This window comes from Megalops cyprinoides, chromosome 13 (assembly GCF_013368585.1).
Source record: "Megalops cyprinoides isolate fMegCyp1 chromosome 13, fMegCyp1.pri, whole genome shotgun sequence".
In the NCBI taxonomy this organism is placed as follows: domain Eukaryota; kingdom Metazoa; phylum Chordata; class Actinopteri; order Elopiformes; family Megalopidae; genus Megalops; species Megalops cyprinoides.
This window is the reverse complement of record NC_050595.1, coordinates 25,983,982-26,007,314: the sequence shown is the minus strand read 5'-3', so window position 1 is coordinate 26,007,314 and position 23,333 is coordinate 25,983,982. Positions and strand designations below refer to the sequence as shown.

General features: G+C 42.9%; 2 protein-coding genes across 8 annotated transcripts; both read left to right on the top strand.

Moving 5' to 3' along the window:
• The first annotated feature begins 490 nt into the window (after positions 1-490).
• pygo1 (pygopus family PHD finger 1) lies at positions 491-4,356 on the top strand. Its single transcript, XM_036543160.1, has 3 exons — positions 491-632; positions 1,580-1,665; positions 1,979-4,356. The coding sequence occupies exons 1-3, from the start codon at positions 584-586 to the stop codon at positions 3,164-3,166; spliced, it is 1,323 nt and encodes a 440-aa protein (XP_036399053.1). The 5' UTR covers positions 491-583; the 3' UTR covers positions 3,167-4,356.
• Positions 4,357-9,786: 5,430 nt separating this feature from the next.
• Positions 9,787-23,053, top strand: ccpg1 (cell cycle progression 1). 7 transcript variants are annotated; one of them, XM_036543451.1, is made up of 12 exons: positions 9,787-9,897; positions 11,246-11,316; positions 13,079-13,196; positions 13,564-13,649; positions 13,780-13,990; positions 14,301-14,393; positions 16,411-16,695; positions 17,370-17,381; positions 18,152-18,273; positions 19,436-19,561; positions 19,944-21,322; positions 21,790-23,053. In XM_036543451.1, the coding sequence occupies exons 2-12, from the start codon at positions 11,257-11,259 to the stop codon at positions 21,977-21,979; spliced, it is 2,682 nt and encodes an 893-aa protein (XP_036399344.1). In that variant the 5' UTR covers positions 9,787-9,897; positions 11,246-11,256; the 3' UTR covers positions 21,980-23,053. The 7 variants fall into 7 exon arrangements, with proteins under 7 accessions (XP_036399344.1, XP_036399350.1, XP_036399345.1 ...); XM_036543457.1 differs by lacking the exon at positions 21,790-23,053 and adding an exon at positions 21,652-21,752; XM_036543452.1 differs by lacking the exon at positions 17,370-17,381.
• Positions 23,054-23,333: the final 280 nt, after the last annotated feature.

The window sequence follows — 23,333 nt, the reverse complement described above, 5'->3', positions numbered from 1 at the left end:
TCACACGAGGCTCCACAACGTATGCTTCCATATACTGACCAAACGATGAAAACTATACTCGGAACGTACATTGTAACATTGTACAACATATAGAATCACTCTAAAAATCACATATTTTGAGTGCACTAATGCTGAGGGAAAGCTGGGCTAATTAAGGATCTCTTGGTCGCAATGTTGCATCAGCGGTTTATCGCTGTCTGAAAGCGACACCACATCAAACGGAGCAGTGCAGACACACTCACATGCTAATACGGAGGGGTTTCTCTGTTGTGACATTTACATTCAGTTTTCCCTAACGGAAAGATTTACACAGTTTAAATGTACCGATTACACCCCCAACATATAAATAATTCACGATCGCTCCGTATTTTCACAATTTTCGACGTGTGCGGCCACATATAACTAAGTTGAATCCGTCCGCTCCTCCCAAACTTTGCAAACCCTTGCAGCTTTCCTGCACACACACAGAGATAGCTCTGATTGCTGCGAAGGGAGAAGACGAGTGCGGTCACCTTTAGCTAGCGTTTAGAATAATAACAACCCTGTTCCCTTTTGTCATTTTAGTCATGTAAGGGATCCTGTAATGTCAGCAGAACAAGATAAAGACACCCTCTCTCTTAAAAGGAACAGAGGTAATAAGCGATTTCGCTATTTTTGGTCGCTTGCGCGTTGTACGTTAGCTAGCTTAGTGTCTGCGGGGGCATGATACGCTTGCACACAAGTCTCAACCATAATTACGACTGTGAAGGAGCTCGTCGGCCTACCTCAAGGCCTTTGAAGAATTACTGAAACTCAAAATGGACAGCGCGTTACAGAAACAGACTTTAGAAAAAACGGACACAACTCGAATTTAGCATATAGCTACGTTATAAAAAAATCACCAGCGTCGTTGTTTTATATATCGGAATGTTTGCGCTTGTAACGAAACTGCTGTGAACTTTTATAGCCTGCCGACGGTTTTTATAGCTAGCTATCGAAAGCCCTTTTTTCAAGAAAGTGCATTTGAGGTTGGTAAACCACAAGTTGCGCTTTTCCAGGTAGAAAGTCTGTTGCCAGTGCTTTGACGGGGACAGTTTGTATTCGAGGAACAGAAGTTTGGATTTTTACAGTGTACGTGACTATTTTACTGTAAGAGCAGTGTTTTGACGGTGCAACTTTAAGATTTACAGCCACGAGCCTGAACGCAAATGACGTAAAGGTGGAAATTTTAATGTGAATGATATTTCCCATTTTGAAATTAATCAAGCGTATCGTGGGCGACATTAGAAACGTGTGCGTTTGAGGTCTAATGTCAAAAGCAGGCGTAACACATGCGAAATACAGTAGCTGACAGTAGCTGTATTTTATTTTTAACAGTGTCGGTCAATAAATAAATAACCGTGTTTAGCAGAACACCGAATCAGAATAGTTAAGACAACAACCTTATGTTGTGTGTTTATGGCTGAAGTTAGTCCAAACAGTTGTCAGGTGTCATCCAGTGTATAACGCATATTGTCATGATGCAAGTGGAGAATGCATGCTTTTTCTGATAAGGAACACGGAGTGAATTTCTAACATGCGTTGGGATGTGATTTTACAGGAGGAGACGGTGGACTTGATGGGTTAGGAGGGCCGGGTGTGCTACTCGGGAGCCCCGATAAGAAAAAGCGCAAGTCAAACACGCAGGTAGCTTCTTTTAAGTCCACCCTAATGTGACAAATTGATATTCAATAAATGATGTATAGCAGGGGAGACGTTCTCCATTCTTCAGGATTTAATTTGATCTGTGTATATGTCACAAAAAGCAGGTAGAACAGTCACTTTGCTTTTGCCATTGAAATTTTTGTGTGGTTTTCTCAGCTGACAGTCCATGTGTTGTTTTTAAGTTTGAAAATTTACACTGCTTCGATAACAGCCAGCTGAGAGTTGTCACCTTTCAGTTGATGATCTGAACAAAGTGACCAGTCAATTCATTGCAGTCTCTTGTGTTCTCCTCCAGGCTTCTTCGTTTCCTCCTCTCTCGGAATATGCCCCGCCCCCAAATCCAAGCGCAGAACACCTTGTGGCGGCGAACCCTTTTGATGACAGCTACAATGCGCCGTCATTCAAGCCTCTGCCCTCTGGAAACCCTTACTACGGCCACTCGCACTACCCTGGGTTCAGCGGCTACGGCCCCCAAAGGATGGCACCCCACGGACCCCCCCGGATGCCGGCTCCCTACGGGGGCCCCTACCAGATGCGAAACCAGCTCCATCCTTTTGCCCAGAACCAGATGGGCATGGGGTTCAGTCGACCCCCCGGCTTCGGTTACGGGCATCACGAGAGTCCCGGCTATGGAAACCAGCCAGTGTTCAACAACAACATGCCCCTCCCACCCAATCAGCCGTTTAGGCCCGGCCCGGGAGACAGCTTCGGTCAGATGCCACCGCATAATGTGAGCCAGAGCGCAAACCCCGACATGGGCCCGGGTTTCGGACTGGAGGGCAATGCCGTTGTCGGTGCACCACCGCGGCCCTGCATGGATGCCAGCCCAGGATTTATGCAGCAACAGAACAACCTCAGCCAGTCCGGCGCCGCTGCGCCCAAACAAGGCTTAAGCGAAGCTTCGGGGAAAAGTGCGTCGCAGAGCGCGTCCCCCCAGAAACAGAGTCAGGGTCCCGAGGAGACGGCCTGCCCGGACAGCGCCTTGGACCCAAAGGCGAAGAACAGAAGCGCTCCTGTGGGTCAGGAAGGTAGCCAGCCCAACGCCCTGGACAAGCTCAACGGCATCATCCACCCGACGGAGGACCCTCTGAAAAACTCCCCACAGCCCTGCGGCTCCACGGAGATGCCCTCCCTTGAGGGGAGGCGGAGGAGGAGGCGGAGCAGCAGCGGCGGAGGCGGCGCGGCCGGCAACAAGACCCTGCCCCACCCCAACAGGCCGAGCCACTCCTCCACGGAGCCCGTGTACCCGTGTGGGATATGCCTAAACGAGGTGAACGATGACCAGGAAGCCATCCTGTGTGAGGCTTCCTGTCAGAAGTGGTTCCACCGGGTTTGCACAGGAATGACTGAGACGGCCTACAACCTGCTGACGGCGGAAGCGTCGGCGGTCTGGGGCTGCGACACCTGCATGGAGGAGAAGGGGGCGCAGCTCACGAGAACCAGGGAACTAGCGGGACAGCCCACGGTCAACAGCGAGGGATAGGTGCGGTTCTGGCGACTTCGCGGAAACCTTTTTGGTGTTTTGATTTTCGTGTTTATTTCAGAGTTTTCCCTCTTCTTTTGGCCGATTGTACTTTTATAAGAAATGTTTTTGAACGTATTCTTCCTTCTTTCTTTTGACATTTGGCCAATTGCTGGTTTTGTTTTGGGAAGAATAGGTTACAGTCTTAGGCCTGTCAGTAGGCTTGGGCAAGTGCTTGATTGCCCCATTGCAGCATACCCATGACTTTCTCTGCCCACACTCTCCTCGGTGGTCCTCTGCATCAAGCGGCGTTTCCCTTCTCTCCAGCAGCACCTCTGGTGGTATAATGATTGTCCAGACCACTGATGAGTTGTCATATTCCGTTATGGTTTGAGTTTTAAGCTGCTTTCTGATATCTTTGTTTTTTTTTTTTTCTTTTTTTTCAACAATCCTTTCTGGTCTTCCCAAATGCCTCTCTCAGGCACCTCATGGTTCTATATAAATCATGACAATAACTCAAATATTGAAGTTTTCTGAAATGATTTTATTTTGAAGCTAAAGTACCAATACGTACAATAAGATACTACATTTAATCTCAGATAAAATTAGCAATACTGTCAGGGCCTCTCAGATACAATTTGTGAGTTGTCTGTATTCTTGTTGTGCATCAGGTCAGCTTGATGCACTTACCAATACTGTTAATCAATACAGTTGCCTGGTGTGAAACTTAAAACCACGTTAAGACAATGGGCTGTGACTTCAGAGGGATATAGGGAATTTATGTTTTAGTGTTTTTTTTGAGTAAGTACTGTATGCCTGTTTGTTTCAAGCATGCACTTAAGTTTGTCTTGATCGTCTTCTCCATGCTTTATCGTAATTTTGCCTATGTGTGCTTGCTTTCAAAGTGCTCTACCAGTGGTTTTTGTGTACATGGAATTTTGATTTACCATTAGTGGAAGTTGTACAACAGGGTGAATATTGAGACAAACCTCACAGCACAAGGTACAAGCACAAGACTAATTTTCTACCGCAAAAGGAAGTGCGGATTTACAATGTCTTTGAGAAGTTTGAGGGAGAAGTCTCACACGACCTGTTCACTGGAAAGATATAGAAGGAATTGCTTCAGTTAAATGCCTTGCCCCTTGCCAGAAAGTGATTCTTATGTTTTATTTTGTCATTCAATTGAATAGCCATTTTCTCATGGTTTTGAATGCCACCACTTTCAGTATATTTGCTTTTGAAATACTTCACCTGGAGTATAAAGTGCTAAAGGGTAATTTTTTTATCTATAAATGTGGAACATTTTTTCTGATACAGATAATATTTCTTAATAATGACATCCTAATTAGGGGCAACATTAATAAAAACATCCTCTACAGATTGCCATTACTAAGAAAACATTTTCTTAAGCAGCAATGTGGATTAGAGTCGGCAACATTGTAGAAACATTTTGGTACAATATTAGGTTCTTAGGTTGACAGTATGGTTCACAGTTAGTTTGTTAATTCTACCAGTGTTTTGTTCTCATGAAAAGGGCACCTTCAGTTCCTCACTGAAAATGGTAAACCCAGGGAAATTTAATGGTTGGAAGCACTAAGCATATAAAAATTGGCACCATAAAGCTCCTCTGTTTTGTGTGTGCTTGGTGCATCATCAAACCAGACACATTTTCTGGGTTTCATTTTCAGTGAACTTTGAAAATATTTGGATATTAAATAAAAATGTCCTGCACTGGGGTGCCTCTGCAAGGGGCTTGTGCTGTGAACAGTGACTGTACTTGACAGATGAAGCTATACCATCCATTTGAATTTGGTGAAGTGGATGGACCCTAGTAAAAGTTGGAAATGGGCTCCATAGAAGTTATTCAAGTTCAATAATCGGCAATCAGCAAATTTTAGATGGGAAAAATATATGTCTCCTATATCTAAATAGAGTTCTAAATGATTTAAAGGATTACAGCTGTGTTGGCACTGATCAGAATAGCTATAGAGGCTGGATGGCTATTGGTAGCTGGAAAGTAGCCAGCCACCTTGTAGCCAGCTGGGTATATCTGGCTGTGAGGAACAGCACGATTGTGCATGGCCTTGTAGGATGGAGGTGAAGCAACTGGTGCACAAGCGACATTTTCTTTTTGCCTTTAATTCTGGTGAAATTGTGCATTACCAGTGCACAATGCAAAACGTAGCACTTGCGTCACAATTTTAAATGATCTGACGTTCTGTGGGGATACTCTGTTCATGCTGTTTGTGGCAGCTGCACACAGTGTCAGCAAGAGTGCATAGAAAGACTAAATGTGCTTACTTCACATAAAAAATGTGATCAGACCTCCCTCTCAGCAATTTACTGCGTAATGCAAAGTGAATAAAAATGCCGTTGATGGGCTGCAATTTAAGCGTATTCAATCGGTGTTTGAATTGAGCAGACCTGGCAGTGAAATACAGCTTGGTCCTGTTGAGTTTGCAGATTAAATCTGTATTGCAGAATGACACATCAGACGTGAGACTCCTAAAGCAGGCCTCTGGTTCAGTACTGCCATGTTAATAGTCAGCTGGGCACCACAGGCAGCAGTGTAGAGAGAGGCCAGCTTTTATATATTTATATATGTATGTTTGAATATGATACTGACTGTTAATTTATTGGATTCCATTTGTTGTGAAGCTGAGTGCTGTGTGTTCAAAATATTCATCATTTTAATATATTCCCCACGTTCCCTCTAATTTAAAGAAAAATGTTCTCTAGAAACTATTTTAATTGTGCTCGACAGAAAGCAATACATGGACGGTAATTGTCCCATTGGACACGTATTGTTGAAATGTGTATCACTAATACTAAGTACGATGAAGCATGATCCTTAAAAAGATGACTGCTTTCCACCATTTCTCAAAAAAGTTGTGTTCAAAGTGAGTTTGTTTTTGCTAATTTTTATGTACATTTTTTACACTAGATGACTGTTGACACCGGATGCCTTAAATGTGCTTGATAGTTATAATTGTAACATGTAGTTCTTGAGAAGGTATGAATAGTCCTGTTGCTCATTCTACATTTACATATAATAATTTGTGCTATTGCTCGCTGCAGTGCTATTGAATGACCAGTACAATGTGTCGCTTAAGAAATGTTTCAAGTGAAATATGTACTGTGATGTGCAAATAATTTCATTACAGGTATTGAATGTACATCTCATATATTTACAGCATTTAAAGCTTGGTTTTTCTGTTGTACACAAAACGATGTGATTTCATATTTAGCGCACAGACAGTGTTTTTTGGATGATCTCAAAGGTGCAAACAGTGCTTAATTTGGCCAGGATTTAAGGATTTTATTGTCAATTTTGGTTAGAATTGGTCAGAATATGTAAACATGGTTCAGTCTAATGTAGACCGGGTAGGAGTGCATCTGTTACTGCCACTATTTTTGTAATGAGAGACAAGGCCACTGAAGATATGTTAACTGGTGACTGTCAAAATGCTATGTATGTATCTATGTATGTATGTATGGGCTCTGAATTGCCAGATAGTGAGTTGTAGGATCCCTGGTACAAATTAAGCACAAAACAGCAACACGTCTGTACCAATGAAGTGTCAATACTTCAAATGTAGTGTAAAGTTGTCTTAACTTTGCTCTATATTACATAAAGTATTGTGTTAAATAAAATTTTAAATGTCTTCATTTTTGTCTTCGCACACATTAGTCAGTTTTAAAAGGCGCTTCCATTAATGGGAATCTGATACCACAAACTAATTAGATTTGTGGAAACATCCTTGCTGCGAGCAAGCTGTCCCGTGGTGATAGTTCAACAGATCCGGCACTGTCACGCACGTGGCATTGCGCTGGCCTGCCTCTTTAAATAGCTGTAAACATAAAAACAGGAAGCGGAATGAAAGGCGTTGATTGCATTAGCGGAATAATTTAATTTGGTCATTCCTCAGCAACCTCAGAAGCGTGTGTAGCAACCAGATCGCAAGTGCTTTTTGCTGTGATTTTTTTTTATTTCAATGGGGCAAATGCCTTTCATAATGGAGGATTAAGCATGGACACAGACGTGAATCGGTAATTTACATAAGCGTGCCGTTAAAGGGACAGGCAAAGTAAACTCGCTAGAGTAGGCGAATGTCTTCGAGTAATCGGGTCAAACGGGAGCTCAGGTGTCTCCTGATTCTGATTGGCAAGTTACACGTTGTTAAAAACTTTATGGTCAAACCGCATTTCCTGAAACTTTATTTGATCCAGTCATGATAAAAAACGTCTGAAGAACTAAGAACACAGTTTTATCGTTGTTTTCAAATGAATTCGGTGAATGCTTAGGAATGCTTCATGATGGAAACGGTGCAATCCCACTAAATATTGTATCTAGTAAAATGTAGTATGTCAAGAACTTAGTTGTTACGTTACACGAAGAGCCGTTTTACCAAACACCACCGCTAGCTAGTGTCTTCAGGAAATTGTTGAACTTACTGCTGATTAACTACAATGCCCATGTACTTTAGCTTTTAATGAAATAAAAAGTAAATACATATAAGTTTTATGTTATACTTCAAAGTAAGAATTGTATGTCAGCTATTACAACTATCAACTATGAGATGAGAACCAAAATACCAGACAGCTTTTCTGAAGAAAATCTAATAATTCACTAGAGACAACAATTGTGTCATCGTGTCAATGTTTTGTATTTAGATTACTGCAAATCACTACAGGTGATTTCATTATGTCATGCATGTACTGTGAAGTTTTCACATTATGCTACATGCATTTGCATCTCATAACATGTTCAATATATTTTTGAACTCTGAGTTGGAGGAAGAAAAGAGAGAGGATAAAATTGAAGAAAGATGATTATGGTGGAAACAGAATAATATAATAATATATATAATATATGTAATGAATAATAAATGAATTAATGTTGTCCATTGTCTTTCCTGTTATTTAAAGTTCTATTTAACTATGACAATTAATCCTATATTCATTGGTTTATGCATGTATATAGAGGTCTTTATGTTATACATATTTTACAAGTAGTCGTTCAAAAGTCAGAATCAGTCTTTCCACCGGCCAGTGAATAAGTATTTTGCTGGCACTTGGTTTGTTGACACCAGCATTTGCTGACAATGCAGATGCCAGACTGAATGCCCAAATGAGATGAGGCTCAGCCCTCTGTGAGCTGGAGTTATATGCTTTTTTATATAGCACTATCCTATCTTAGCAATATCCTACCTTAAACGACACTTGGCTTTCCTTGCCAGATATTATTTCCATTTCAGACTTATTATCTCCTGTGGGCAAAGGCAAGTGAAATACAGAAACACAGAGTGAGGAGCACCGTGGCTATTGAAGTAATGGCTAGAAAATGGTCACCATGCAGAATCATCTGACTGCAGTGTCAACTGCAAACTTTGTTTAGCCGCCTTTTTAGAAAAAGTGGCTCTTGGTCATACTTTGTGCTTTAGGAACCAGGACAGGGTATCCCAACCACAGCTATTACATATTTTATTGATTTTTTTAGAAATTTATAGGTTATCCACCTTTGCTTTCCAGCCTGAGCTAAAACCACAGTGGGAAGTTTAGGAGGCAAGTTTTAAGGAAGGCAATAAAAAGGAAATGATACAAGACAATGAAAAGGAACATGGTTCTGAATGTGTCTGTTCAATCGTTTGCTCCTTATATTGCACTACACTGACCTCTATTGGGAAGGATGCGTTATTCTCATGCTGACTCAGCGTCGATGTACTCTGGTCATTGACAGCTTTGGTTTGCTTCTTTGTGTTTGAAAACATTCTGTTGCTTTCTATAGATTGTCTAGGAGCTCTGAAGGCTGATCCTTACATTGAGGCTATGTATGCTGTTGCGCAGTGATAAAATGATCCTAAACCTGACACTTAAGGTTTTGTGTGCATTTTGAACAGTTCACGCAAAACGGATCATTGTATAGTTTGTAATACGTAAATTGTATATAAAAGTAAGAAAGGAGAGAGAGAGAGAGGAAAAAAACCCGATATAACGCTTTTCGTCAAGGTAAACAATATTCTATAGACAAATTCTTAATATGCATTCTCAAAACATATACTTGAGTTTGCCTGAAATCATATACTCTACTATTTAGAATGCCATCCTTATGTCAAAAATATACGACATAAGGAAGAATATGTGTGTTCATTCACTGTTGGTGCAAATGGCAAATTAGAAAGACGACACAGCCATTAAGCGTCACACAAAAGCATGTGATGGTCATATCTCAGATGCCGGCATAGGAAAATATTGCATGTTTTATGCCAAAGGAAAAATGTTCAGATTTGCAGCACTGAAATTTGAGACAAAAGAAGCATATCCCTCAAATTCTTACGATGACAGCCGTACGTCGATACAGCCTTTAACTGCGCCGGAGGTCTTTGTTTTGGTTACCTGACCACAGCAACTGTGTCTGGTTGGACAAAAACTCAATCACATGGTCCGGAAAAATGTTACCTGATATTAGCTGAGAGTGGAACACAAGTGGATCACGGGAGAGGTAGTTTGTGAGTCAGTAAACTTTCATAGTGAAGTGTCATAAAAAACTGAAAATAAAACTACTACTCCCATACGCCACTTCAGCCGCCTGCTTAGTTTATTTGCTTGTTGAAAGGTTTGTGTTGTTGTTGAGGGTGAAGTTGGGAGGGCGCAGTTGCGACAGCGATTACAAGGACAGTCAGCTGAGCTAATTTCTGTGGCAAGCTGCTATTTCTTCGTCTAATTTTGCACTGCATTTGGATAAATACAAGGTAAACTTTTGCACCGTACGTCACATTTGATTTAGGTAGTTCGCTACCCAGTTGTCGATGTGTAGCTAGCAAGCTAGCTATGTTTATCTGCCTATCAAGGGAATGTACGATGTGGCTGCCTAGCTAGTTAGCCAGCTAGCAAGCACGGTACTGCACATCTTGATAGCTAGCTAGCTATATTTTTACCCAGCTGTCCCGAGAAAAATAACTGGCTCGATGGACTTCTGCTAGCGCCCAACGTTCCGGGCGAGCTGACAGCTCTGGTAGTGAATTTATTATGGCTGCCAAATGAAGTGGCACAAGTATTAGTCAATTTTCAAGGCAGCTGGCTGGTTATCTATAAATGAATTATGCAGCCGACTTTATTAGCCAGGATATCTGCACCGGACTAAGTTTCGCTTGGGCCCGAGGACCAGAGGCGCAAAACCAGCGCAGTGCAGGTTCCTGCAACCCACAGCCATGCATGTATATTTGGGTGGGACAGGGAGAAGATGTTGCAATTTCCAGCAGAGGCGTAATGACCGTATGGAATACCCCAAGGGGTCTCCCTGCCGTGGCTTGCACTGTGGATGTGGTTTGTTGTTACAGTTATTTGTCAGATGCATCTTTAAATCATTGTTGCGGTCTCATTTTTGGCGTTGTAGAAAGATCAAATTTAGCTTTTACTTGACGAAATAATTGGTTTGCATTTGTGGTTAAGCTTCATGCTATAGATTAATAAATAAAACAGGAGAAAAGTTGGACAGGACAGCTTTCCGATTATGGCCGTTTACTGTGACTAATGATGTTCTAAATTTCGTGTCAGTTGTTTTCTTTTTTTTTGTTTGGCTAGATAATGTAGTCTCTTGTGTATTACTTTCTAGGACAAGTACGTATAGCTTCGCCTGTGTTGTATTAAATGTATTCCTATCTACAACGATAACGGGGCCGTATCTTTACTGTACAGAAGAGGGGGAGTATCCAAATATCCCGTCATTTAGGTCAACATACGCAAGATGGCAGTACATTTGCAAAGTAGCCTTCTGCGTGTTTACATCCCCTTTCATCATTCATATGTTGCAAGACACCACACACTTCCTAACAGCCGTGGAGCCACGTTGTACTTGTAAGGTCAGTAAGTAGCAAACAAATGCATGGCAGTCATTCACAATCTTGTTCTGTCAGCTTGACATTTTCCCCTCAAACTGGCACCATTGCTCTACAAATGTACTGATTATTTTACTGTTTATCAGAGTGACAACCACACGCATTCTTACAGTCTTGCGTACGAATGGTCTTGCCTAGGCCTTTCTGCAGCTTTTCCAGTTTAGTAAGCCCCTTGACAATATGGTTTGAATTATGCTCCCAGCTGGTGGAAAGATGTCCGATAGCTCAAGCGACACGGAGTCCTCTTGTGGATGGACCCTCATAAGCAACGAGGTAAGTCTGTGACTCTGCAGACCAGTCCGCTGTTCTCTGTCAGTTAGAGCAGCTTATTTTGCAACCAGAACACTCACTGCAGACCACTTCTTTATTAGCATTCAGGGCAATATAAACTGTGCAGTTTCTGTGGTACAAGAGCCAAGAGGTGAAGAATGATGTCAGATATGTCGAAATTGGTACTTGCAAAGCCAGGGTGGTTAGGTCTTACATGTATTTTTTTCCTGCAACATGAAAACCAGACTGCAGCTTCTTGCTGCTGATACTTGAAATAAAGACATTAAGGTTAGGTTAAAGTTAAGTTAAAGTGTTGATGTCATTGTTTATCTGTACCCCTGGGTTCTATGTTAAGTATTTCAACTACTGTGGTGAGAACATGCTGTTATCGATGACATGACATCATCGTTCACTGTTCACCCTTCACTGTGTGCTTTAACCCATGCGCATGTGGATTAGCAACACTTTTAGATAAAAGTCTGTTTCCTTGTATGTGCATATATGTATGTATGTGTGTGTTTATGTAGGAGATTTTGATAATTAAGTTCTAAGGGAATTACTAAGTTGGTTCACACATAGTGTGCATGCCAGAGGGTGACTCACAACTATCACAATCTTTGTATGCACTTTGTGTGTTTTTTTAGAAGTTGGAAAATTAGGTGCCATCCTCTGCTTTAAAATGAATCACCTAATGTAGGAAGTCCATATGGGCATCACATTATAAATCAAATAAAATATTGACTGCTAATGATAAAGAACAGTAAGCAATCGAACCATAATTTAGTGATTTTTGACTGTTATTTACAGTGCTATATAGCACAACCTAATTCCACTTTAGTATTATTGTATCTTAAATTATTGAGGCGAAATATAAGGAATAATAAGTGTGCAATTACATACTGAAATATAATTAACTGCTATCTGGTTATGTCTCATGAGGGTTTTAATTAATGTAAGATATTATCTATCTAGTCAGCAGTTTAATAGACTCTGTTTCCAATAGGTAGCAATAAATCTCAAATTAAATTCAGATTCAAAACATTAATGCTTGCAATTTATGTCCTGGAAGCTGGAGAGATGAACCCATTAGCATTTATTTCTTTCTTTTTCTACCCTTCAACTGCATTATCAAATCTTGAGTAAATTATGCTGACTTGAAATTTACTACCCAGTGGGTATTTTGCAAGTCTGAATGTATCAATTAACTGCCTTTCATTTTAGGCAACACAGTTGCTTGGATAATATGTCAGTGTTTAAGAAACATATGCACATCAAGAATGTTTTGACCAGCTACTGCCTATATTTAGAATATATGAAATGTATTGCTGTGAAAGGGACCATCAGGCCTGCAAGGTATACAGTCTTTGCAGCAGCTGGCTTTGTTTATGCTGAAAGGCAGCTGACACAGCGGAAAGCTAATGGTAAAATAAGATCTGAAATATAAGTACAGCTCAGTGTTTGTGGCTCACTTTTCTTAGAAATGACATGTTCCATATTCTGCATAGGTCTGAGGAAGCTGAGTGCTGAAGTGTAGAATCTCCCCAGTCAGGATATCTCTGACAGACATTAAAAAAATGCTGTTTGTTTCATATTTTCAGTTCAGCATCACAAATGCAATCATTTCAGTTTTACTGGCCTTCTGGTGTGAGATGCCATGCAGTCTGTGCAAGAACAAAGCAGCCAGTCTGGCTTTTGTGACTGTGTGCAGGCCGTCTCCTCTCGGTGACTTTTGTGTAAGAGTCTGTATGTGTGTTGCGATTGTAAGGGTTCAGACATTGAGACCCTGGGGTCGGAGAATGGAGCGGAAGGAGGTTCTGACCCTGTTGAGAGCCCCCCTGTGCTGCAGGAGGAAGTGATGCAGAACGAGCCAGAAACCCTCTGTGGTGGGTGCACATAATGTGCCATTGTGTTCTAAGAATATTGCATGTGTAGAGTAGGAAATACCACCTACGTGGTACATGTAGTATGTTTCTGTGTTTTGTTGTTGAAGTGGTAACAGTATGAATTGGCAATAAAACAACTTCAAAATCTGTAACATTAATGACTACATTAAATGGAAATACTTTAAATTGCTTAGGATTAATGTATCAGAAGTGTGCTGATGATTGGAGGATGATTTGTGGATTGAAATGAAGTTTGAACAAAGGCTTGAATTGACCCATACACTCAGTCTATCAAATAATTAGTTCACTTTTTAATAGCTTACGAGAAGTATTTGTATACATTGAGAATGTTTGAAATGTTTTCTAGCTGGTGGTGATGAAGAGAGGACTGAGCCATCACTTGAACCCACTCAACAAGAAGAAAGCTTAGAAGAGAAGCTGGCTGTTCCTGAGGTGAAAAAAAAAAAGCTTTAAAAAAAACAGCTTTGTGTCGTTTGTTTAAGAAATGAACGAATGCGTGAACGCTGGGGTTGTCACTAGAGGTTGCTTTCTCATGGTGTAAAATATGTCACTGTTCCCCGAGGTCGGAGAAGAGGTGGTTGTAGACGAACACGCGACGCTGTGTTCCTCGAGTGACCACTCTGACATTGTGACCCTGGAGCCCTCGAGGGTGGCGGAGCTGGGGCCCTGGGAGGAGCAGGCCATTCTGGAGGAGGAGTCGCTGGCCAGCGAGGAGCTCTACCTGGGCACCTCCTCCAGCAGCCAGTACACCTTCAGCACTCCTGAGAAGACACGTAAGTTATCGTGCCTCGCTTAGCCCTGCCCTGCCAGCTCCCATTCTAAAAATAATCACTCTCCCTCGCCATTAATGTTTACCCTCTGTTACACGTCTGTCGCTGCATTCAGTAAGGGAGAGAATGCAGTAAAAGTCTCTGCTGTTGCTGGTTGTCTAGCAGCATTGTAAAAATTCAGGAACATGGTGGGGTAACTGATAGGTAGGTTGAAAAGCTAAAGTTTCTGAAAACACAGGGAGAGCAAAACTGATTAGACAAAAGGAGGATCGGAAAACACAGAAGCAGAATAGGTTTCCCTTGTGTCAAGCAGGTCTGATGATGAGCCATTGGAAGCTTCCGGAAGGTATCAGGGACTTGGGCAATCGTCTGAAAGGGCATCTGACCGGCAGCCGCCCATTCCCAGGTGTTCTGAACTGAAGTGAACCAAAGTGAATCTGATAGCGTGTGCTCTACTTGCCCAACGGGGCCAAGGCTTGCAGAATTACGGATAAGCTGCTGTCAGGACTAATTCTGTGAAATGATGTAAACAAGCTTGGCCATTTATAATAGCGTGGCAGTTTTGCAGTTCGAAGTAAAACTTTGCATATGGCTGTCACGCTTGTGCTTTGGCATGGTGTGGGTTGTCTGGAAGGACAGGAGAGAACAGTTGTGGCATTGACCTTGTATTGGTTTGCTGTGTGTTTTTCTATTGATAAATCAATTTTGACCTCATTTGGTTTGTTTTATAGAAGATAAAGCCACATTCCCCAGCTTACGGTTTCCTGTAAACCAGTAGGGCACATTTCTCAGATCACTGTTTACCATGCCCACCGCCTCAAGTTACAACTAAATAAATATGTTGTAATCAGTTTGTGTCTCACTGCATGCTATATATGACTCATACAAGGAACCGAGAGACAGACACACACTTCAATAGGGGGGTGGCCCATGAAATTAAGGGATCGCTGAGTCACTGAGGGGGGAGTTCCACCATGAGCTACCGCCCCCCTGTCTGTAATTGAACCCCCATCCGCCACATTTAAGGGCAGTACCAAACTTGATACTGATGGCCTCGTGGTGATTTCTTAATCCGCTTTTGCAATCAGTGATCAAAGAGTGTCCTGTGCTCATACAGCTCTCGAGTTAGCTCTGGGCTTGGCAAAATTTGCATAAAGCGGTATCATGTTCTCCTTCAGCGCTTTATTTATCTTCCGTTCAGATCTTTCGTAAGTGTCTTGCTTGTTCAGACTTCTTTACGCCCTGGAAATTTAGAAGTTAAGTGGACGTGGTTCCAGTGTTTCATGGGGGTGAGTCTGCATGTGTCAGAGACCTTACGGGGGTTTTGCAAAGACGTGTTTGTTTTTTTCTTCCCCTCAGTTGAACAAATGCTGACACACAGCCTACTAAAATTAGCAAAGAGCCTTTCATCATAGTAGCTGGCAAAATGTCCCAGTTTGACACTTCATCTTGACCTAGCAGACTAGAGCATCTTTCAGAGACCTGTATAAATGATGCTGCTTTTTCTCTGTAGAGCTGGAACCAGACTCGTTCGCTGAGTTCACATTCTGGAAGGGTTTCCAGTAAATTCTTTGCTGTGCTGATTGTGTCAGCTTAGCCCTCCAGTGTTACTGGCTAGTGTCACTGTTTCAGGCCTACTTGCAAAAGAGCTGTAGTCAGCAAACGATGTAACCATGCCATGCTGCCTTCATTGGTGTTGCAGCTGAAAACTGAGGAGATACTGTCTGAAGGGAGAAAGTTGCACACCGTTATTGCTGAGAGCAAGCAAAGCAGCCAGAGTTAGACAGAAGTAACATGGAGTCTAGGAACTGTCAGCCTTGGGCTGCAGACCAAGGCCAGGAAGTCGACGTGATTCAGTGTGACATCATGTGTAGCAGCTTTTTTTTGCGGATAACTGAACGGACGAGCGATCATGCGGTACCGGGTCAGCCAGCTTTGTTCCAGGTTGTGGTAGCTTGGGTGTAGCTCTGCAGTGGCAAAGGGGTATTACTGTGCAATGGCTTACAGAATAAAGAGGCTTTTAAACCAGCAGTTTATTCTGTTGGATCAGCAAATACTTGGTCTGGCTGGAGTGATATGACACTCAAGTGCATATATAGTATTGGTAGATGAAATTGTGCCTAGGGAGGAAATTAACGTAGCAGATTGTTGTACTGCAAGCACCTCTTTTGCTTTGCAGTTCATGCTGCTGCAGAACTTCTGCATGTTTTGGTCTATATGTGTAACTTCTGTATGTTCTGATGGATTAGATTAACAAAAGCATGGTTTATAAGTGTGCCACTGCTTATGTGAAATGTGGGATTCTGACTGTGTATTGTGTATACAGTAACATAGCTCTAACCATATTAGGGCCTTTGTTGTAGAGACCACTTGTTTGCCTGCGAGTCACGTGGGTTGATGTTGTCTGCGCCGGTGTGTGGCAGTTTTCCCAGCGGAGCCCCCTGCAGGAGGCTCCAGCAGCAGCGAGGAGGAGGCGGGGGAGCAGCCCAGCCCAGCCATGAGGAGGCGGAGGGTGAGGAAGAGCGCGGCCTCCCCGCCCGAAGTGGAGGAGGTACGGCCTGCCGGAGAGGGGGAGGAGCAGCAGGAGCCGCAGGAGCAACAGGAGCCGCGGGGAGCCCCTCCCCAGGGCCACGTCAACGGCACTCTCAACAAGTGCATCCTGCTGGCCCTGGTCGTCGCCATCAGCATGGGCTTTGGGCATTTCTACGGTCAGTATAGCATTGGCTTCCTCTGTGTTGTAGATTTCAGAGTTATTGATTGAATTACGGTTGCAGTGCTGGTCTACCCCAGTTGGTAACAGATAAAACAGATTAAGCCTGACCTGGTTTGTCATTACCTTTGAATGACAGAGTTTGGCAAGCTTTACTGTTTTCCTCTGTGGCACACACCGCTGTCAGCTCTGCAGCCGCTCATATTCTTGAAAAAAACTGTTAAGGAAGAGATGACGCTTGCCTAGATCCATTATTAAAAACTGAGGACAAACAGCATTGTGGTTAGATTACAGCTGTCTGTTGTTTAATTTTACTGTGTGAAAGTATTTTTTACAGTTTATGTGTATTTTTACATGCTATGTGGTGAGTCACCCAGAGGACTAGGAGTTTTGAAATGTTGTCAAGTGAAGTGCTTTTTGTTTCAGTTAAAAATTAATGAAGAAAGCGCATATTTTCCCAAGTGCTATGGAAATCAGATTAGAGAAGGTCAATGCGACTGTCACATGGCAGAACTGGTCATTCCACTAGCCATAAAATACAAATTCAGGTCACTTGTCTGAGAGGGTAAAAGGAATATGGAGTCAGATCACTTATTCTTTCCCTTTCAGTGTGTTCTTATTCTGTACTCTCCTTTAATTTTTTAGAAAGCTGTATTGATTTTTGCTTTCCAGGTAAATTTGAAGGTATGACGTAGTGAGTTGAGGGTACCGGTCAAACTTCGTGGATGGATAAGTCAGATGAATGCATCATCAGAGTTTTTTTTTTTTTTGTCAAATGTGAATCGAATCCATGTATTGAGAATTGTATTGCAAGGCATGGCAAGCACCCCTTTTTTTAAGCACATGGACACTTCACCCTTGATCATTCAAGAGCTTTTTATATTGCAGTCTAACATGGTGATGGGTCAGGGGTGCATCCCCTAGTTTTAGCATTTTTCCTCTGCATGAGTGTGCTTTGCATTCGATGTGATGGTTTTAAACCATGCAGCTTCATTTAAGAACACAGAATGGCAGTGCTACTTATGTTCAGCATGCAGGAACCGAGGTATATCTCTGCTCACAGGGAACCAAACTGCAAGCTGGGAATTTGTGTGACGGTCCCCATCAACATGTGTGCTTTTCCTGGTGATAGCTACACTAAACAAACCTTGCATGTTGATTTTAGACGTTACTTCAGGCCTGTGTGGGTGGCACTGTGCATGGCGGCTGATGGGTGGGGCTGAGGGGATCCCAAGGTCTGTTGCCCTGTGTGGTCTCACTGTATAGACCTGCTGAACATTTTTTGTTTGTCGGTGAAGCGAGGATAAGACTTGAAGCCATCTGTGATGTCTTTTTTTTTTGGATATCCATGCACTCCCTTCATCCCGTGCAAGCATTTGCAGGCATCACCAGTGGTGGTCTGTGATCTGCACCGGTGCGAGGTAAGACTTGGCGATGTTGTGGCTACGTTGCAGGTACGGTGCAGATTCAGGAGAGGCAGAAGATGGTGGAGAAAATGCGCGTGAGCGAGCTGAGTGATCTGAGAGGGGCCCCGCAGCACTGTCAGAGCCAGCAGGACGTCAGCGTTGAGAGCAAGGTCAGGAAACCCCTTAACTGTCCAGCTGGACTGGAAGAAAGATCATTTCGCTGTGGCAGGCCCAGATGTATTCCAGCAAAGCACATGAAACTGAACCTGCTCACTACATTTCGCTGACAGTTGAAGTGCCTTGCTTGCCACATTATGTAACCCATGTCCTTTTTAGAATTCGCTGTAAGCATATTAACAGTGAAGATGATTGAGTTGATGATTTTTAATGTCTTTCTCTCTTATCTCACTTTTGCCGCTTTATTGCACCTGTGGGTACTTTGCAGCTTGTCTCTGTTTCGTATGTGGCAGTGTGTTTGTGGTGTTTCGTGTCCCCTTTGGTGAACTTTGTTTCAGCTTTTTTCCAAGACTGTACATTCAGTTCTCTCCTTTCCACATCTGGTGAGCTGCAGCACGCTGTCAGAGGTTTGTCACTGTCTCCATTACAGGAGGAAAGTAAAACAAAGATCTGTGCTGGAATCACACCTATATTTTTGATCAGCACAGGTGTGCATTAGATCTCAAATGCAGACACATGCAGATTATCAAATGATTAAATTGGAATGAATATTACCAAACTAGAATGAGTATTTAAAAAATATATATATGTTTATATTTTAAAAAAGACTAACCTGAAAGCCTCCATTACCTAGGATAACTGTATTAAGTTTTAATGTCAATCACACGAGGGAAGGAACTATTTTGACTTAAATGTAAATTAATTTAAACTATTAATAATAAATACATGTCGAATGTGTAGCAGAATCAGCAAAATCTCTCAAGTACCTGCATCAGTGTTGTTGGATTTGTGGATCCCTCTTTCGGATATCGAAATGCATGTATATATATGTACATGTAACAATCTATGCTGAAAGTGAGCCGTGCTCCCATCATTATAAAAAATGAATTATATCCATAATTAATACATAACCACTAAATGACACTTATGCCATCAAAGGTCAGCTTCATCAAAGGTGAACCTAAGTGCTTCTCTGTTCCTCAGCTTCCTCTTTGCGCAACGGCACTGCACTTTTTGTGGTCTTTCACTAATATCTCACAATTCGTGATCTTAAGACACTGTCACAGTCTCCGCTATGCCTGGAAGAGCCAAGAGCTGTGAAACATGAGAGCCATGATTGTGCACGCGCTAGTGACGCTGTTTCCACACATCCAGGAAGTGGTTCAGCATCTGAGAGAGGACCTAGAGGACAAGCGTGGTATGGTGCTCTCCTGCACTGGGATTATGGATAAGATAACTAAAGAGAACGAGCAGCTCAGATTCATACAGGCTGAGCTACAGGTAACAGTCTTCTAGATTCTAACGAGACATGAAAATGAAAACATCGAGCCAACTAATCCAGAATATTTAGCATCAAAGCAAAACATAAAACTCAACGCTGCTGCACTGTGGTAGCTGTTGGTTGTAAAACATGTTTAATTGCTGCAACAAAATTCACCGTTAATAAGTGTGTATGTTTTGGCTTTGTTTTAAAAAGTTTGTTGCCATGTCAAAGTCTGCCATCGTAATAATAACTATGTCACATAAGGAAGCAAATTCATGGTAAGTATATGGTAGGTCAACATTTTTTTCCAGGCAAAGCAAAAAGAGAAAAAAGGAGTTGTGGAACTACAAATAGACATTAGAGACACTCCAGCGTGTGTCTTTTTGATTTTTAAATCAGGCACAGAAAGATGACCTTGCCTTACGCTTGAAGCAGACCATGGAGAAGAGGAAGGAGGTGGAGTCTCAGCAGAAGCGCCTGGTCACGGAGAACCAGCAGCTGAAGAGCTCGCTGGAGCGCGAGGAGGAGTCCCTGTCCACCCTGCAGGAGGAGCTGCGCAACCTCCGTGCGCAGATCCGGAACCTGGAGGAGAGGGGCGCCGGGGCCGACTCCATCCTGTCGGAGAACCAGCGGCTGAAGGACCACCTGGAGGAGGAGAAGCAGCGTATCCGCAGCTTCCTGCGGCAGAAGGAGACGCTGATGGCCGAGGCACAGATGCTGCGGCGGGAGCTGGACAAGGAGCGACGCGTGACGGACAAGCTGAAGGAGGAGCTGGAGCAGCTGAGCCTCCGCAGGACCGCCGCCGCCGGGGAGGCCGACCCGGAGACCGTGGAGCTGCAGGCGCGGCTGACGGAGCTGGAGAAGAAGCTCAACTTCGAGCAGCAGCGCTCGGACCTCTGGGAGAGGCTCTACGTGGAGACCAAGGAGGAGAGGGTGAAGGGAGACCAGCAGCCCAGGGACAAGAAGCCCAAGGACAGCGTGATCGGCAAGGTGACGGAGACCTTCGACGCCATGAAGAACTCCACCAAGGAGTTCGTGCACCACCACAAGGAGCAGATCAAGAAGGCCAAGGAGGCCGTGAAGGAGAACCTCAGGAAGTTCTCCGACTCCGTCAAATCCACCTTCCGCCACTTTAAGGACTCCGCCTCGCGCGCGCTGGACAAGTCCCGCCGGCCTCAGGAGAGGAGGTTCCAGGAGTGGAAGGAGGCCAAGGCTGAACGTCACGAGCGCCAGCAGGAGCAGTCGAGAGAACACAGAGACAAGACCGCAGAAGGTCCGGCCTGGCAGCAGAAGCCCCACAAGCCACAGCATCAGCACCCAAGGAAGTCCACTGCCGACACCTTTCAGGCTGACAGCAACACACGGAAACCAGGGGCCAAAGTCCACAAGAATCAGGAAGCGGAGGGACACAGAGGGGTGCCCAAAGGATGCTCCGGGGTGTTTGATTGTGCCTACCAGGAGTCCATGAGCCTCTTCAACAAGGCTCTGGACCCCATCCGGGTGGACGAGTTCAACCAGCTGATCCACAGCTACCTCCAGCAGGAGGTGAACCATTTCCACCACTGGAGAGAGCTAGAGAGCTTTATCAACAGCTTCTTCCACAATGGCGTCTTCATCCACGATCAGATGCTGTTCACAGACTTTGTCAGTGGTGTGGAAGACTACCTGGAGGACATGGATGAGTACCAGCTTCACGATGACGATGTGTTCGAGGATCTTGACGAGTATGTCTACAGGCACTTCTTTGGAGATACCTATGCAAAACGCTATGGGCCAAGGTGAGGTTTTGTTTATCTGTCTTGCCAGGGTGGTATGCTTTTAGATAGCTTTGTCCTTAACTGGAAGCAATGATACACAAATTAATTGCTTTAACACTGTTCAAGCATTGGGGTGCTAGTTCCATTAGTGCAATAAATGCTATTAAAAACAGGGGCTGGTGGTGAGGTGCATGGGAAATTAACATTCAGAAGCAGCGGTTAATAGATTAACTAGGGTGGGGGCTGGCAGCATCAAGTTGTGGGACATTTAGTACACTAAATGCCTAATATTTTCCCACTGACTGCATGAAACAAACAGCATGCTGTGCTTTTCTGTTCTTTGTTAATAGGTCGGAAAGTCAGTAAGCTCTACACAATGAGTGATTGCTCTGCACGAATTATGAAGATAAAAAAGTCAACGAAGCGGAAGGGGTAAATGTTCACTATATGTGTACACATATATATTATTTCTGTTTGCAAATTTACAGTAGACCCTTTCAAGGGCCTGTTTCAAAAAGTAAAGAGGGCAGCCAGCTGGGGCACCAGCGAAAGCACCAGCGAGCTCATCATCGCCCCCAGAGAGAGAAGAAGTGGAGCAGGCCAGGACGTACAACTGGGAGACACATTGCAAACGTCAAAATAGAGCTGGGTCCTTTGCCTTTTGATCCGAAATATTAACACAATCCTAGTTAATTAGTCTGTTTTTATGATGGCTTAAATTGGAGTGATATACTAGCTGCAATGCATATTATGGATGTATTTGATGAGTTTTCCTTTTTGTGATTTTTTGCACAATATTTTCCTTTTAAAATACATTTTTCAAATTCTTCTCTTGATGCTGACTGAATGGTTTCTAGCTTTCCTGTTGTGCAATATGTCATTATTAGGTCAGCCTGGCACTTGTAATGCGTCTTTCTTATTGTCGTGTTAAACACAAAAAAAGCAAAAGGATGCAATATTGTTGTAAATTATTGACAAAAAATATTAATGTATTTTCATTTGCCTTGTGGGGAATAGTAGTGAAGTCTGTGATGATGAAAAAAAGTTTTATCTTGTTGTTGCGATTAGCCACTTGCTAGTTTAGCATTTTCTGCAAGGGTCCGACAGTGCAATGCTCTCAAATCTCCCTACCCAATTGTAAGGTTCTACTGCAAATTGTTATTGAACTGAGCAGCATTTTTTTTACTGTGTAAATGTATTCTGCCAGGAAGCAAACATTTTGAGTTACACTTATGAACAAGTAGTATGGTGTCATTATCAGGACATTTTACCCCAATATATGTTAAACCAAGCAACTAAGAACTAGGACATTTGCAGCCTAGTACCAGACGATATTAGCGAAGGACCAAAAGGTTTATCCAGTTCAATTCTGCTGTGTGAGATACGATGTATTCAGTTGACGTTATTGATTTTTCAATTAGCTTCAATGGAAATTGATCAAAAATTAAATATTTAGCTCACATACAGTTCTTGTGCCAATATGTGAGAGGTTAATTCTATCAAATGCTTTGTGTGTACTAATGGTGTGTTGCTATTACAATTTAACAGCTGTGCATATGGGATTGAAAAGGATGTAGTAATTTACCTCCAAAGTGCAATGTTTGGTTATGCCATTGATTTTTCCCTTAACATTCCAATTGTGACTGGTCTTCCTGAAGCAGACAGATTTTTCCTTATTTTCTGCAGTTATGTTGTTGGAAGAGTGCAATTCACAGTAGTTCCCTAATAAAAAGATGAGTTTCTCTGTTGTGGTGTACATTCTATCCCCTGAGGTGTATCTGAATCACAGTTTGTGGCAGTGTGATGGTCGGTGCTTGCAATTTTCTCTGCTCGACAGTGGTCTGCTTAGGGAAATTTCTCTTAAGGAATGACTAAATTTAACAAAAATAGACTGACTGTTAATCCAGTCAACGTGCCAGGTAAGCAGTGCTGAAAACACAGTTAAAATCAGTGTGCACAGTGACATTCACAGTGTAAAAAATAATGGATTTATTTAAGAGATTGTTACACAGTGCATTTTTCAACCATTGTG

Bases quoted from the DNA above. Each gene is read 5' to 3' on its own strand.
- pygo1 (XM_036543160.1), top strand. From the start codon at position 584: ATGTCAGCAGAACAAGATAAAGACACCCTCTCTCTTAAAAGGAACAGA. The intron at 633-1,579 runs GTAATAAGCGAT...GTGATTTTACAG, and splicing joins CTCTCTTAAAAGGAACAGAG to GAGGAGACGGTGGACTTGAT. The intron at 1,666-1,978 runs GTAGCTTCTTTT...GTTCTCCTCCAG, and splicing joins AGCGCAAGTCAAACACGCAG to GCTTCTTCGTTTCCTCCTCT.
- ccpg1 (XM_036543451.1), top strand. From the start codon at position 11,257: ATGTCCGATAGCTCAAGCGACACGGAGTCCTCTTGTGGATGGACCCTC. The intron at 13,197-13,563 runs GTGGGTGCACAT...AATGTTTTCTAG, and splicing joins CGAGCCAGAAACCCTCTGTG to CTGGTGGTGATGAAGAGAGG. The intron at 13,991-14,300 runs GTAAGTTATCGT...TGTGTCAAGCAG, and splicing joins CAGCACTCCTGAGAAGACAC to GTCTGATGATGAGCCATTGG.